Source organism: Balaenoptera ricei, chromosome 9 (assembly GCF_028023285.1).
Source record: "Balaenoptera ricei isolate mBalRic1 chromosome 9, mBalRic1.hap2, whole genome shotgun sequence".
Classification (NCBI taxonomy): Eukaryota; Metazoa; Chordata; class Mammalia; order Artiodactyla; family Balaenopteridae; genus Balaenoptera; species Balaenoptera ricei.
The window spans coordinates 29,646,672-29,663,343 of record NC_082647.1 but is presented as its reverse complement, the minus strand read 5'-3'; the positions used below and the strand labels follow the sequence as shown (position 1 = coordinate 29,663,343).

General features: G+C 40.2%; 1 protein-coding gene across 1 annotated transcript in view; it reads right to left on the bottom strand.

The window, feature by feature from the left end:
- Positions 1-16,449, bottom strand: part of FAM3C (FAM3 metabolism regulating signaling molecule C) — a 46,890-nt gene extending 30,441 nt beyond the window's left edge. Inside the window, exons 1-2 of the mRNA XM_059933515.1 lie at positions 16,222-16,449; positions 2,965-3,019 (exon numbers count right to left, since the gene is read on the bottom strand). Of these exons, the coding sequence (XP_059789498.1) occupies positions 2,965-2,977 (13 nt within the window). The 5' untranslated portion in view covers positions 2,978-3,019; positions 16,222-16,449. The remainder of the gene's footprint in view (positions 1-2,964; positions 3,020-16,221) is intronic.
- Positions 16,450-16,672: the final 223 nt, after the last annotated feature.

Below are 16,672 nucleotides of genomic sequence, written 5' to 3'. Positions count from 1 at the left end.
AAGTTTAATTTATACTGATCTAAAAGATCAGCAGTCATTTCACTATCCTTAAGGAAACAAAAGCCCACAAGTGAGGCAACTGCGCAAGATTACAGATATCTTAGCGGCAGCACAAGGGCAGGAACCCAGGGATCCTGACAGAGCCCAGTGCTTTGCACGGTTCTCTGCTACCATCAGATTACCACATTCTTCAGGGAAACTACCAAAACTCAACTTACCGGATAAGGAAGAGTAAAACAGAACTGTGTTCATCCTAACTTCATAAACCTAGAGACTGGGACTGCATCCTTACGGGGAAGGGAAACGAATGAACGGGTGATGCTCAGAAGGGCCGGCGACGCCGAGAAGCAGGAGGTTCTCAGAGCTACTCATTTTTACTTAGAAATGCTGTATAAATAATAGACATGAGACGGCAAGGAGGAAGCCTAACTACTAAACCAATCAATTCCCACCCCGCCTCCTGTTTTGTTCCTTCTCCCCCTTCCAAAACTGCTTCCTGTTTTCATGGAAAAGACTCTGACAAGTACAGGTTTCTGGTAACTGACCATACTGCTGAACTGAATGAATAAGCATTTTCAGAACTCTAATGGAAAACTGATGAATTCATAAAAGTGCTAACAAAAGATCAAGATGAAAAAAAAAATTAATTACATGGGACTGAGTGAACTGATGAGGATGATTATAATTTCTGTGACTTTCTGTTTGAATAAAAAGAAAAAAGAAAAGAAGAGTGACTACAAGTCATCTACATTGTTAGCACATAAGAGAGTAAAATTCCATTAGTCTTTGAACTCTTCCCCCACAGGATCTAGTAGAGTGCCTTGTACTGATACATAGTAATACTCTCAACAAGTGTTTGCCAAATAGATGAAGGGTTAACAGGTGGCATATTCCTTCTGGATCATTTAAGACCAAGGGCTGGAAGACTATACGTCACATGACAGTCTTAACATCTCATTTTCTAGCAATCATGGGCGTGTGCAAATAATCTTTCCCTGTCCCTTAAAGCAGATATACCAAACCTTCGTTGTTCAAGACTGAAATATTACAATGATTAAGATACCAAGTTTATAATATACGAAAGTTCTGGACTAAATTCAATACCAAGCTAAACCTAAGCCTACACTAAACTATATACATCATATTTACATAAACATACATATATATAAAATATACACACACCATTTAATGAGTGCCTACTACAGATCTAAGTGCCTTATTAGCACCACCTCATTTGCACAGCCTTTCAAGATACTATTTTCATTTTACAAATAAGGAAAACAAGGTCAAAAATTTAGATCACTTGCCTAAGGTCGCATAACTAGTTAGCAGCAGAATTTAGTTTTAAACCAAGACCTATTCAATTATAAGAAACCATCAAAGGAAGTAGGAGGAAACAAAAGCTCTAAGAAATAGAGAATTTAGAGGTGGAGAAACTAACTGGTGATAGAAGAAGCAGAAGGTCCCTGAGAGGGGCAGGCGGGCAAAGACCAGCAGAGCCTCCATAACGGTAGAGTTCTGGACCTCCTGTTGCAGAGGGGCTCCTCCAGAGCTGCCACCATCCACTTCCGGACTGGGAGGGGCCTACCCACAGCACACCACAGTTCCCATTCTATCCATGAGATTCCCTCCTACTTCCAGCCATGGACTGTACTAATCTGAGTGTGTCCCTATTTTTCACAAACGAAAAAGCATAAACTTGAGATATTAATGCCTCACTGTTAAGAATAATGGCTATAAGGATATTTCAAAGCAACCAGGATTTTTTTTTTTTAATTAGAAGAGACTAATTAGTCTACAAGCAATAAACTAATAGCTAATCTTCCTTATTCCTTCATTAAAGGCAGTCCCCTTGAGACCTATACTAGGAACAGTGTCAAATGTAACATCAGCACTCAGTGAATAATTACTCATCAATTAACCTTGGTATTAATCGTCAAAATCAGAGAAATGGATTAGATGACAAAGTTAATTTCAACTAGAATGAATGTAGAATTACATGAGAAAGAGAAACTTGCTTTATTTCAAATCACCATGCTTAATTAAGTAGCGTACTTTTAGAATCATACTTTTAGAGACGCTCCCATAAGAATATTTTTTTACTGGTGAGATGATAATTAAAAGAATGACTATCTTGATTTTGAGAAATGACAAGCTGTCTCCTATGATGGACACACACTACTTAGTAGAAATTTCTATGTAAAGTATGCATTTCTTCTACGCAGTGGCTGTGCTAGAGGGGCAGGGTGGAGGGATCACACTTGTTTTCACTATAGGTAGGAAGAGGTCTCAGCCTCTCCTGTTATTTATGGATCTGTCTTTTGATAAAGGTAACTACCTTAATACTATGAACACCAAATGGTATTTTTTAATTTCCTCAGTATGCTGCCTAAGAAACAGATGTCCTTACACATAACCTCACTTATGCAGGCTAAACCCGACCTAGCAAATACAACAGTCATTTACGCAAAACACATTTTACTGAATTCTTCACATACACTAGTTTTAACTTATGTACACACATAGGAAAGATTTAAGCTTTTAAACTTCACAATTCATTTTTCTCAACAAGCTAGAACTTAGCAAAAGCAAAAATCAGCCTCCCTAAGTTGTCAAAATCGTTCTTTATATGAACATTATACATATATATATTTATATTTATATATTGTTAGGCAAATAAGCTTAATGTATAAGGATGTAAACATTAAAAACCATAACTTAAAATATTTAGCATAAATAATTTCAACAGGAGTGTCCCCAAAAAACTTATGTAGATCCCACTAAACGTCCAATTTATGATTTGCCAACTACCTAAAAAAGTAAAAAGGCTAAATAATGATTTAGTTTGTTATATTCAGTCACACTCAACATAGAAAATGATTATTTTACCCTCTCATTCAGTCATTACTAAACAAAGAGGTTATACAAAAAGCAAAATTATTTCTACTGAATTAAGTATCTTACCTGCTACCCTCATGTTTGGTTTTTCAGTCTATGGCACTTTTCATTAAATAAGCTCCTAAAATCAAAAGAAAAGGCAAACATCATTAGGTCTAGAATGAGCATTCCTCCCTAGATTGAGTTTGATTTGGAGTGTATATATTAAACTAATTAAGTAAATGTCATGACATTTCTAAGTATTCTACCAATATTAACATTTAATGAAAAAGCTCTTAGCACTGGGCCTGTCTCCTTCCGCTGGGCCACAAAAGCTCCGGAGAGGAGGGTGTGTCTAAAACTGCTCTGTCCCCTGCTCCCTAACTGAAGGATGGGGGGAAAACTTGTCATCACGCACGGACAGAATGATGCCCTACTGTTCTCAGTGATTATGCATCTGTAACAAACTTCTGATATTTAGTTCCAAACCACCAGTTTTCAGTTGAGGTCCAAAGAGGTTAAGCTGCTTATCTAGTCAGGGAACAAATTACTTGCAGAAATGGGGTGAGGATTTAGGTCTGCTGGCTCCTGCTCTAGGGCTCACTCCAGTATATGATGCCATTTCATTTTTAGTATGACACAATTCAGGTGTCACTATGATAAGCACTTATAGGAAAGGCACCTTATCTTAATACCAGGGGTCCTCTTCCTCTTCATGTTTTCAATTTAAGTTTGTGAAAGAACATATTCAGACCTATAGAATTGCAATTTTAAATATTCCAGCAATTATCATTATTGACAGTGTATGTTATACATCAAATGAAGAAACTGTAATCTGATATTATTCTAATAATAACAAGAAATAGATACTGGAAAAAAAGATCTGCATACATGTTTGTGTGTTCCCCCCTAAGAAATAACTCTAGATAGGTGAAATTTTAAAAAGAAAATGGGAAAGCAAGTATACGAGTTTGATAGGAAATTTGTGCTCGAGTTCAGCTGGACAGCTTCCACAATCTACTCAATCTACTGTACAGGAAAGGTATTCAAAAGAAAATTTCGATTAATGAATTGCATCAATCAAAAATATGTATTTCTTTATTTTAAACTGTATTTTAGTACTGATGTTTCAATGTTGATGTCTGATCTAGTAATGCACAGAATGATTCAAATAAAAGCAATGGCAGACTCCTGAAGGACACTGAAAGGCAGTGAGACATGCAGTTTTCTTATTCACCAATAAGGAATTATCGGGGGTGGAGGTGGTGAGCACCTAAAAGGACCAATGTTCTTATGGGAACTCCCTTCCTTCTGCTCAATCTACCCTGAAGAAAATATCAACATTTATATTTATACTACTCCTGAACTGAGCATTATTGATTTCCTTTGTTAGTTATCTGAACACCTTCCACATAATAGGAAAAGTCACTGTTACTTAGCCACAGGCCAGGAAAACGCTAAAAGGAAACAAGAGATACTGAAGTATCCACAAGTTACCACATAAAAGCAGAAAAAAAAAAAAAAAAAAAATCTTGGCTTCTCAAATGAAAACCCTAACGAGTTATAAATCCTCTTTTGACTTCCAGCAAGATTGAATATTATGTTCAAAACACACATATACGCCTTTCCTCCCAGCTAACACTCCAAAATAACATCACTCTTATGTGAATGTGGCCTGCGATAATTTTTTTTGAAGAGTGATAAGCAGTTGAGAAGACACCTGATGTTCTACTTCACTGTTTCCATTACCTGCCAAGGAGGTCACACCTGTACAATCCCAATCACTGCCTCACGTACCTACCCCTTGTTCGGACTGCCTAACCAGCCTGCTTCTAAACTTAACACTAGTAAGACCACAATATAAGCAACTACAGTGGTCTAGCCAAATCCATGTTTTCCATTAAATTTCTCAGAGAATAACATTTAATAAAATCTCTAAATTAAAATCTCATCAAATCTCAGCCACGACACATTTTTAATTAGTTTGCTTAAGAAGCAAATTAATGATTCAAGAGTGTAAATCGGCATAAGAGTATTGAATACATTTGAGAGCAAATCAAGGAGCATCTGTTTACAATATGCTAATTCCAAATCATTCCTAACTTGTCTTCTTAGGAGGACATTAAAAACAAAGAAAATCTTTACATAGAATCATCTTGGGGGACGGGGGGAAGTAATACCTTAATGGAGCCTGGTATATACCTCAAACTGAACCTCCAACAATCAAGGGGAGGTAGAAAAGGTCCAGAGAAAATGAACACAACAATAAGAGGAGGAAAAAGGTCTCTGCTAGAAATTCAGAGCCCTTTCATCCAGAGGCAACAGGTGAAAATTTTATAACTGTTCTTATATGTTCATTAAAAAGTAGAGATACAGAAATTAGAGCCATTTCCAAAATAAGAATATGGGTGGTAGGAGGAGAGTATTTTTAAGACAGATTAAAAAACAAACAAATAAACAAAAACCCTAACAGCACATTTGTGAAATACATTTTCCCCCCAAAAGTGTAGTCTAGGTCAAAACAGTAAGTTTCAGTGTTTTATAGATCAATGACTGAGCCAGATCAGGTTGTAACATGTAAAGTGCACAATCATCAGAGCCCACTGCAAGCAGGGCCATCATGCTGCCCTGAGCAAGGAAACACCATTCTGGATAAACGCTAATTAAGTAAGTAACCTGGATTGAAAGAGAGACCCTGAATTAGGATCTTGGATCGACATACTGGATTTCTTCGAATTTCTTATAATTTAAACATTTCCTTTAGCCCAACTGTCTACGTTGGTCTAATTCATGAAGTTTTGTTAAATTCAGGCCTGAATAAACAGGCACTGCCCTACAATCAATCAACTTCAGGACAATAGATAAAAACACAGGTCAAGTGATACTTTCATTCTTTCCTTGAGAAGTGGACTCGAGCTACACCAGGTAAATTAGAAGGGCCCATTCTGTATCAACAAAATAAGCCATAAAAACAATTATTCACCAGGAGGGGAAGGTCCTGCCATTTAACAAAAACTAGGAAATAATGCAAACAGCAGAGTAAGTCACACACATTCTTATTTTATGTAATCTTCCCAACAGCCCTACGGCATTATAGATGAGGTCAAGGGATTTGTCCAAGGTCATATGAAGGGAAAGTAAGAAGCTGATACTATGAACAATTCCACTTCCCTTCCACTTCCCAGCAGCTCCCTGCCATGCTCTAAGAAGCTTCCTGACAAAATTCCATGTCAATCAATTTGGCTTTTGCAAATGGCTCTGGGAATTGCTAATCCCTGCTGCCAACTAGCCACTCTAGGGCTCTGATGGGTTGTCAAAATGACTAAGCATGTGTATTAGAACACTTGTTCAGTCCCCACTGTGGGTAGGGGGGCATGGAACCCAAAGCCTGTATCCTGCTCTCCCCATCTGGCTGAGCCAGGAAGGGCGCAGAGATGCCTGCCCGGGCTCCCCCACCTCCCCCAGGGCCCTGGCTGAGGCCCCATCCCGTCCACAGAGCCCCAGAGGAGGCCCACCCCGTGGACGTGGCCTGAGGGGAACTGGGCGAGGCCTGTGCGGCCAGGGCTCCTTCCCGCCTGTGTGTCGGTACTTGCCGGCTGTCTCCTGCCTTTTTCCTCCTCATCCCACCATCTCAACCACCTCGCTTAAGGGCCCTGACTCTTTCTTGCTAATAATGAGGAAACATGGTGTCCCAGCCAAAGGGTTCCCCCTCCCACCTCCTTGGGGTAGGAGGTTAAAGAGGGTTCTATACCAAACGCCCTCCCCCAGAAAAGAAATTAGTCGTTGAGTTTGGCGTCAGAAGCAAGGGCGGGAGAGGCAGCCCCACAGGGTCAGTGCGCCATGATTAGGTCGGTTTGGTTTGTCTTTGTGTCTTTTTGCTTTGTTTTGTTTCGTTTTAAACAATCATTAGTGAGATTTTTCTTCAGCCACCAGTGTTGGCCTTGAAGCGGAGGGCTGCAGCCCTTAGTGTTTGTAAAATAAGAAAGAATACACAGCGTGGCCATGGTTGGGTTTTTTTTTTTCCCCTCCTTTGAGAATTTTCTTTTGTAAAAGCAAATTTAAATACTTTTTTAATACTGAAATCTGTGGATGAAATAGAAGCTGGAACCCTCCTCTTGGAATAGGCAGCCTAAGAACCTCATGGGACTATGAATTCACCCGAAATTTCCATTTGCCATCAGGCCGAGCTTTGAAAGAAAAACTGTTCTCTAACCAGGACTGTAACAAAAGCGTAAATACTATTTCAGAGTTGAAAGTTGATGGTGCAAATATGTATATAACGTACTATATTTTTACAATGATCGTTGCATGACTCTACTCCGCCCCCTTTTTCAAAGTACTCCATATCTGTCTTCCCTGCCCTTCCTCCTGTGGTCTCTTAATCCAATAATTGTATTACTGCCATTAAAGGACGCAGATATTTAAAAAAAAAAAAAAAAAAAAACACTCGTCCAAGACAGACAGGACAAAGGAAAATGAAGTATACAGACACACTCACTGATACATTTAATATTAACAAACAACGATCACTTAATTAAGCCAGAAGAAAATACTACCAATTATACTCCAAAAATATAAGAAAACAATCACTCCATTCAATCCACTTTTAATTCAGTGCTGGCCAAACGGCAATGTAAGGAAACAAAATTTGCAACCCAAAATGTCTCTGGTGTATTAATTATTTCGAGCTGGAAACAGTCAAGGCCCAAAAGACTCTTTGACCTTCCCCCTTAGCTGCCTAAAGAATTTATAGAGGGTCTATAAGAGGAAGGGAACTATCACCACAGATAACTGTAGTATGAACTACATGTGTGTAGATAGGGAGGAACCTAGCAAATCTGTTCGTTAAAATTCCTCTAGGTGTCCCATTGCCACTGCAAGACCCAGCAAACATTTACCAAACATCTGCTTTTCCGTCTCCATGTGAACTGCCTTCCTCCCCTTTGAAGTCCCAAACCACTACCCCCTACATCCCTCCTCTTTTGTCTTTAGCGGAAGATAGTATTTAAGGACTCAGTTTTCCTGGGTCTCCCCCATGTATACATGTTATTGAACTATTGACTTTCTGTTAATCTGTTTCATGTTAATTTAATTTTTAGACCAGGCAGAGGAACCTAGAACAGTAGAGGAAAAATTTTCCTCCTGGACAGCAATTTTAAATGAATCAACTGACAATCAACAGACAATTCTAATATTCATATGAACTAGGGCTTTTCAAGAGGACTAAGGCAAAAAAAAAAAATGGCTAATTTATGTGTGTCAACTCCACTGGGCCACTGGGTGCCCAGATACTGTACTTTGTTAAACATTCTGGATTTGTCTGTGAGGGTCTTATTGGATGAGATTAACATCTGAGTAAAGCAGTTTGCCTTCCCCAAGTGAGAGCCTTGTCCAGTCCGCTGGGAGACCTGACTAGAACAAAAAAGGCTGAGTAGGGCAGCATTTGCCCTTTCTGCCTACTGTCTTCAAGCTGGGCCATTGGTCTTCACCTGCCTTCGGACTTGGACTGAAACTTACACCACTGACTTCTCCCAGCTCTCAGGCCTGTGGACTCCCGCCTGCCGACTGCAGACCCTGGGACTTCTCAGCCTCCACAACTGCATGAGCTGATTCCTTCTGAAAGTTATCTATCTCAGATAGATAGATAGACAGACAGAAAGACAGACAGACAGACGGTCTCCTATTGGTTCTATTTCTCTGGAGAACCCAGACCCCCTCAAGATCAAAATGTAAGAGACTAAATTTTCAGTCCCAGAGCAGTTAAAGAGGAAAATGACGTAATACTGAAATCAAAAGAATACTGCAGCTAAAAGTCACAAGGGTAAGTTCTTCTAATGTTATGCTTACAAACAAAAGTATGGTATTTAAAGAAAACTATTTGCAAAAAATACCTGCATTTATGTAAATAAACTAGAGCAAGTGTTGGCAACTTTCTGTAAAAGGGCCAGACAGTAAATGCTTTAGCTTTGTGTACCATATAGTCTCTATTCAAACTACTCTGCTCTGCAGTCGTAACTGAGAAGCAGCCATACACAATATGGAAACAAATGGGCCCAGTTGTGTTATAATAAAACTTTACTTATGCACACTGAAATTTGAATTTCATAAAATTTTCACATTACAAAATATTATTCTTCTTTTGATCTTTTCTTTCCAACCACTTAAAAATATAAAAGCCAGTCTTGGTTCGTGACCCATGTGGACCCATAGGTCACAATTTGCCAACCTGAGGTAAAGGAATAAAAAATGAATTTAAATTTTAAAAACTTTTAAAATAGAGGAATAAAAAACTTTCCTGACCGTGCTCTAATATTCCAACATTTCTTGCTGGGCTATTTGTGGGATATACAATTCCCATAAGGCTTCTATGGGTCCTCTTAGAAGTACTAGTACAGAAGTAGGACAAATCAGACAACGCTGAATTCTGTGTTCTATACGTGTTCACCATACATTTTCATAATCAACTGCTCTTCATGCAAGAAGCATATACTCCGTGAGAAGCAACATAATGGATCCTCTTCAAAAGAAAAGAAGTCCTTCCCTTCCTACAGATGAAGCTGTCCACCTACAGCAAAGATGGGAATAAATCTAGGAATGTTTTCCAAACGATCCCAGGAGACATGAAAAAAAACAGGGAAAATTAATCTTATTATATCCCATTTCATTAACTGTAAAATGATGGTGACGAGATCTTAACTGTTTTCTTAAGGGTTTAAAAGTGATTATTTTTGTGATGGGCTTAAAAAGGGAGAAGGGGGGACGGGTAACTGTGCATCTGATGTTTGATTAGTTTTTTAAATTCCAAATATTTAGTTTTAAGAAATCTTTGCTTTAATAGAAAGCTGTCACTATAGTAGGTGCAGACTGCTATCAAGTACCCATCTCTCCCAGATGCCACTATGCACACATCTTCACCAGGAGGGATACATTTCTGAAATAACGAAATGAAGAGGGTGAGAAGACTGCATTCATTTGAAAGAATCTTAACATTCAAACACTCAGTATGATATGTGAGCTGCTATCACCGTGTTATAAATATTGTGAATTTAACAGAATTTGGTGTTTTCTGTTAAGCAACAGAAAAAAAATCCAATTACTACCTTAACAGTATTTTAGTTCTAGTAGGAGACTCTGATATTGAATCCTAGAGAATGGATGTTTTAAAAATCTACCATTTTAACACACATGTGTCAGACACTTAAAAGTGTAAGTATGACCCTATATGGTGAAAGGGAAATTTTTCGATGTCTACATAACAACTAGAAAAGTATCCCAGGTTTTTAAATGACTAAACTAATCTTAGATTTTGACTAGAAGAAAAAAAAAAAAAAAAAGCAAAGGAGGTAAAAACAAAGTATTTGGGAAAGAAAGGAGGAGATCTGTATAATTCTATAATGCCAAGAATATATTCACTTTTTCCAAAGATCACTGAGGAAAATGTAAATGTATCCAATCTCCTGCAAAATGGCCTTCAAAAAGGTGAGACTGCAGAGCAACAGACCAAAAACTTCTAAACAATGGCTCTATAGAACCAATAAATAAATCTTTTAGAAGAAAACGTTAATGTTCTATTGAAAACCTTAAGAAGAGAGGGATACGAATGATCTAATCCTGGGTTTATAAGTTTTCTGAACTAATATCATATGGCTTTACTTATTTTCTTAATACAATAGCATCACATTGAAATTACATTAAAAAGAGGATTAATATCTAACTGGGCCTCAGAAACGGAATTAAAAGCATACTGTGGAAAAGCACAACTGAACCAGAAGGCACCCCACCCTTCCCCGCAAAATGTTCTGGGTGCACTTAGCTTTCCTCCACAGTCTGTCTACCCAGCATAATTTGCTATCCTTTGTTTTTATCTGCTTCTCCTGGCAGTGCCTGGAGAGAGTAACACTTCAGAAAACTTCCATCTGTTCTGCAGCAGCTGGGTAAAACTCCATTCTCTTAAGAATGAGACACGACAAACCATAACTGTCATCCCAGCCTGTCCCTCGAGTTAAAAACCAGTTAGCAAAGAGCCCTGCTCATCATGCAAGTGCCCTGCCTGTCCTGACTTGGCCCCAGTGACTAGTGCAGGGAGAAGTAATCAAGCCTGCCAGACCCCATGCACACTACCCTCTAAGAGCAGAACTACTGCAACGGTGTTCAGCCTACACTGAGAATTCCAGAGCACAACTCCTTCCACCACTGTGATGTGAATTTGCTAGAGACCTACAGTCTTTCCTCTTCAGAAATTTGGTATTAGATTTCTGAAATATTTCAGTTGATCAACAGGCATTTAACCATGTTTTCTGTAAATACCAATACTTCAAGTAATTAGAAACTAAATGGACACGTATTCAGCTTTCCCCATCCCAAATCTAACATAGTTAAGCAGGTTTCTCCTGACAAAAATATTTCGTATGCCAAAATGATGTCACTAAGGAAACACCATAGCAGGAGGGGTTGCTCTTCAATGAATTCTCATTGATGAGGAAAGATGTGTCCTAATCTAGATATTCTCTCATTCAGGACCCAATGTGTCACCACGGTGTTTCTATTTAAGTTGGCAAGCAAAGTTCAGGTTTACTCTGACCCAGACTTGGTGCTGATGCCAATTATCACCACAACATCCTAAAACTACTCATTATAGGGCAGTAGGTGGCTGGTGTATATGCATATAACCGGCTACATGGCATTAATGAGGGTTATGAACTCTCTAACAGAAAAAAAGTGATAAAAAAGAAATCAAATGATCAAGCCACAATAATGTCAACGTGACATTAAGGTAAATATTTTAAAGGACTGTGATTACAAAATGGAAATCGCTAACGTACACAGAAGCTTAAAAGTAAGACTTCTCACCTGATCTGAAACACCAACATGTGAAAGACTGGAAATGGGTAGGATGAAAATAACACGGGGCCAAACTGGAGTGCATTACACCCTATGATCCAGCTACCTTGCATTTTAAAACAAAGTCATCAGTATAATCTTCGTTACAAACATATGTCAAGTACAGGCATCACATATTAAACTCTATTATAAACAAATTTTACAAAGTAAAAGGTCTAAAGAATTGTTACATTATAATTCTTTTATCCCATAGCTTCATAACCCTTTACCATAACAAGAGGAGCTTGTAGTTTCTCAGGTACCTAACACTATTTTGATTCCAAGATACATACTACTTCCCTTATTTTAACAAGTTTTAAATCAGGATGAGGCTCACAACCACATTTTTGTGGTTAAAAATAATAAAATAATGGTGTACCTTACAAAGATCTTAGATTCAGTGAAACATCGTATCTGGTTCTTTGAATCCCTAACTATAAAATAACACACACCATGGGCACCACAATTACTAGTGGGCTTTTTAGGAGGCAAACTCCTGAGCCCAGAATCCCGTGAAGTGAGGATTAAAACTCCTGTACGGTTACTAAACTCCCCCGGTGACCCTCATTCCAGCTTAGACGTGAGAACTTCAGCCCAACAGTACACCAATCCAACCACACAGAGACGTCTGGGGTAGTGGTGGGGAGTAAGTCAGATCTAGGCCAAAAAAGCCCAAAGGTAAAATTCACAGGACAAGAATCTTCATTCTTTCCTTAACGATGAATGGAAATCAACCTGACTCTGGGCCAGGTCTCCTGCGGGGGTGAGGAGGGAGAGGTGGGCAGTGAATAAATCTGGAAATAATATGCTGAGGAACAGAGCAAAGAGAACTCCTGTTTGCAATGGTTACAACAGAGTGTAAAATTAAAACTGTCCCAATATTTTCTTGCAGTTTCCTCTCTACCAAAGCAGAATTTTGCTTAAAAAGTCATAATCCAGTTGAAGAAATGAAATGGGGATCAGATTTCTGTAACTGAGAGTACAAACATACCAAAAACAGGAAACAAGACAAAATGACATTTTGTTCTGTCTGCTCCTTCAGAGCTCCACAACTGTTAATTAAACAGCTGTAATGTAACCTACTTTAATCCTACACTATACCATCCAAGAGGAGAAAGAAAGATGGATGAATGGGTAGATGGAAAGAAAGAAAGGGAGGGAGGGAGAAACAGACATTATCGAGTCCAACAGCAAAGATAAAACTACATGTTAACTATAAGTTGAACATAAGCAGGATAAAGAAGTGTCTAGTTCACAAATCGCTACAAAAAGAGATGAGAGAAAGGCACAAATTTACAGGAGAGTATAAGTAGTAAACTATCTTCATCTCCTCATGTAACTATTTTACATTACATCAGATGGGATGTTACAGGTTCCTATTCTGAATGTTTTAGAATTCCCCTATACATTCACTTCCTTAATACGGTCTTTAAGTAGTCTGCAGAATTTCACTGCACCAGGGCAGACATAATTCTGTCAGTCAAACTTTTTATGTGAAGACATGGAGGAGCAGAGCGGCTCCATCTGCCCAAGGGCCCTGGAGATGCAAGGTAGCCATTTTCAAAGAACTGGTAGTAAGAAGATTCTAGTGTAAAGTTTTCTGAACCAATTAAAAAATTCATTTTTTTGTTGACCACAGGTCCTTCAATACACATTTAATGATCACCTAACTGCAGATGCTGAATGGTATGGAGAGTCAAGTAGTACACCTGATAACCATGATACTATCTAAACAAGCCATGCAGAACTTATGATGAAAATTAATGCAGACTCATAGCTACAGACGTCCACATAACTTTTTCTCCCTAGCACACAAAAACCCACCAGGATCCATCAATGGATGAATGACTAAACAAAATGTAATATGTGTCTATACATGGAATATTTATTCAGCCATAAAAAGGAACGAAGTACTGATACAGGCTACAACATGAATGAACCTCTAAAACATAATGTTAAGTGAAAGAAGCTAGACACAAAAGATCACCTATTTTATGACTCCATTTACATGGAATATTCAGAATAGGTAAATCTGTAGACAGAGAAAGCAGACTAGTGGTTGCCAAAGGTTGGGGAATGGTGAGTAACTGCTTAACGACCATGAGGTTCCCTTTTAGGGTGATGAAAATGTTGTAGAACTAAACAGAAGTGGTGACTGCGCAATACTCTGAATGCACTAAATGTCACTGAATTGTAAACTTAAAATGGTAAATTTTATGTTATGTGGATTAAATTTAGTTTTTAAAGGAAATTTAAAAACTCACCAGAGACTAGAAAGATAATGAACAAATGAAAATTAATTAGATTATAAATAAGGCAGATGTAAGTAATAAATTAGCTTGAATCAAACGAACAGGCCGATGAAGGAGACAATGAAAGAATACTGATGGGGTAAACTGTGGAAATTTAGAGGCAGTGGAATACAATTTCCTCCTCTGAGAGAACATCAGCTGGCTCTATTTTAGGAGCAGAATAAAATTCACAAAACCTTTTAAAGTTTTAGGAGCGGAATAAAATTCACAAAACCTTTTAAAGTTCCATAAGATGTTATGGAAAAACCCAAACGAACTTTTTGGCCGACCCAATAGCTTTGTGAGGGCCCAGGCTGCCTTATTCACACAGTATCCACCTTACCTATAATTACTGGCACATATAGGCACTCATATGTCTAAATGAATGTAAAAATTGTTGAATACTGAGATTGCCCATTTGAGACCTAAAATATGTGGTAAAAAAAAAAATAACATTCTTATGATTCCCCACAGGGACTACTTTTCACCATTCAACAATCTCTTTGTCCTTTGACCCTCTCTCCAGTGACTTTTCCCTTTTTAATGTATCTTCTTTAATTATGAAAAGATTAGTTAGTAATTCTTTTTTAATTGTAACATATATTAGGTTTATTTAAAAAGTCACTTTAACCCAGTGGTGCTCAGTCTTATTTTGACTCCCTTTTAAACAGAAGCCCCCTCCATTGGGGATTTGGGGGCGGGTCGGGGGGCAGGGGTGGGGGCTGACCGCGTCCTTTTTAAAAAGCCTCATTTATGGGTGATTCTGAGAGATCCCCAGGTTGAGAATCACTGCATGAAACTCGTTTTATTTCTTACTATCAAGAAATGCTAGTCTTTAATGAGCCGAGAAAACATTACACAGAATCTGTGAAACAAAGCTTCTCACACCTGTATACACTGGAAAAAAACCCCCTGTGATTTAATTAGTAAACTGCCAGAGAACTCAAGAGACTGGCAGCCTTTAAAAAGAGACAGTTAATGATATGACAAACCCGGATGCTGATTCTGCCAATCTCTTGCTGAATGGCATGAGTTAGTAACTTGTATGTTCTAAATTAAATGGAGATCCCTTTGTACTCAATGATGCACTATATGAATAACATTAAGGTTTCCCTTAATGTAAAACTGTAAAATTTGACAGCATACCATTAGTCCTGAAAGGTGGTTAAGAGTTCAAGGGGTCTGGGATCTGCTGTCAGCATCAACCTCTACGTAACGTCTATGGGAGTTCATAATTTCTCAGTAAAATTGGGAAAGATACACAAACGGACCTACTCTATGGGTTGTAAGAAATAAATGTGCATATGAAAGCACGTGACACAGTGCCTAGTAAGCAATCTAATATCTAGAATCATTGTATTCATATTCTTTTCGGCCCAATAAAAAGAAACAAGGAAAAGGTTCTGTCAATTAAATAGTTTTGTATGACACGAAATTTTAAAAAGCAAAAGGTAGAGGATGATGAAAACACAAAAAATTACAGCTGGAGATCTTAATCTCAAACGTCAGTCCAACACTCATTATTTAGATCTAGGGTCACAAATCGTAACATATGGTAGAAACTGAGGACAGAGGCAAACAAATGCGGAAAAAACAAGAAAAAGAAATAAAAAGAAAAAAAGGAACGAACAGCACATCCATCAATGACACCGAATGCCAATGGGCCGAAATAGGTTTTAAAAATAAAAAGTATTTCCAACTTAGAAGACACTAAAACTTTACAAGTGAGCCAAGACCGCCCTCCTCAGAGTTCAAATGCAACCTACAACTCCATCGCCGCCTCTTTAGAGCACTCGGCCCCCATTTCCGACCCGAGCGGGAGCCCCCCCCGGGCCGGACGCGCGCCCCAGGTGCCAGTTACAGGCCGGAGCGCCAGGTGCAGTGGCCGCCCCGCCCTCCGCGGAGCCGGAGGGCTGGCCACCGTACTGGGGGTGCCCGCGCGGGGGCGGCGGCCCGGACCCCCGGCCAACGACGCTCTGGTGCCCTGGTCCTGCCGCGCCCTGCCCTCGGCGGGACGCGCCACGACGACCCGAGCACGCCCGAGCACACCCCGGGCCGGCGGTCGCGGGGTGACCAGAGGATGAAGGTGAAAGTGGGTGCCCGGCTGCCCCCAGCCTCCCTCCATCCTCCCCGCCCTCGGCCGCGGCTCCCTCCGCCTCCCCGTGCGTCTCACCGGCCTCCCGCCCGCCTCTCCGCCGCGCGCGCCCGCTTTCCGGCCTCCCTGCGGTCAGTCTTGCCGGAGGCCGACAGGAGCCACCGCCGCCTCCCGCTCGCTCCTCCGCTTCCTCCCGGGTTCCTACGGCTTCCCCTCACTCCCGCGAGTGGCCAAGAGGAAGCCAGCTAGCCGCTGGGCCGCCTCCTTCGCTTCCCCGCCGCGGCCAATGGGCCCCGCCGCCGGGAAGCCGCGCCCGCCCCCTGGCGGTGGAGGACCGAAGGGGCGCCCCGCAGGCCGGAGGGAAGGGCCGGAGAGCTGAGAGGGAGGGCTCTGCGGCCCCGCCCCCCGCCTGCGCTGCGCTTTTGGGACCTGCCACGTGGGAGCCGCAGGCGCGGTGGCTGGCCGCACCCCAGAAGAGGGCAAATAGGTCTCGCCTCTTCCCACCACACCCCGCCTTGACCCACACTTC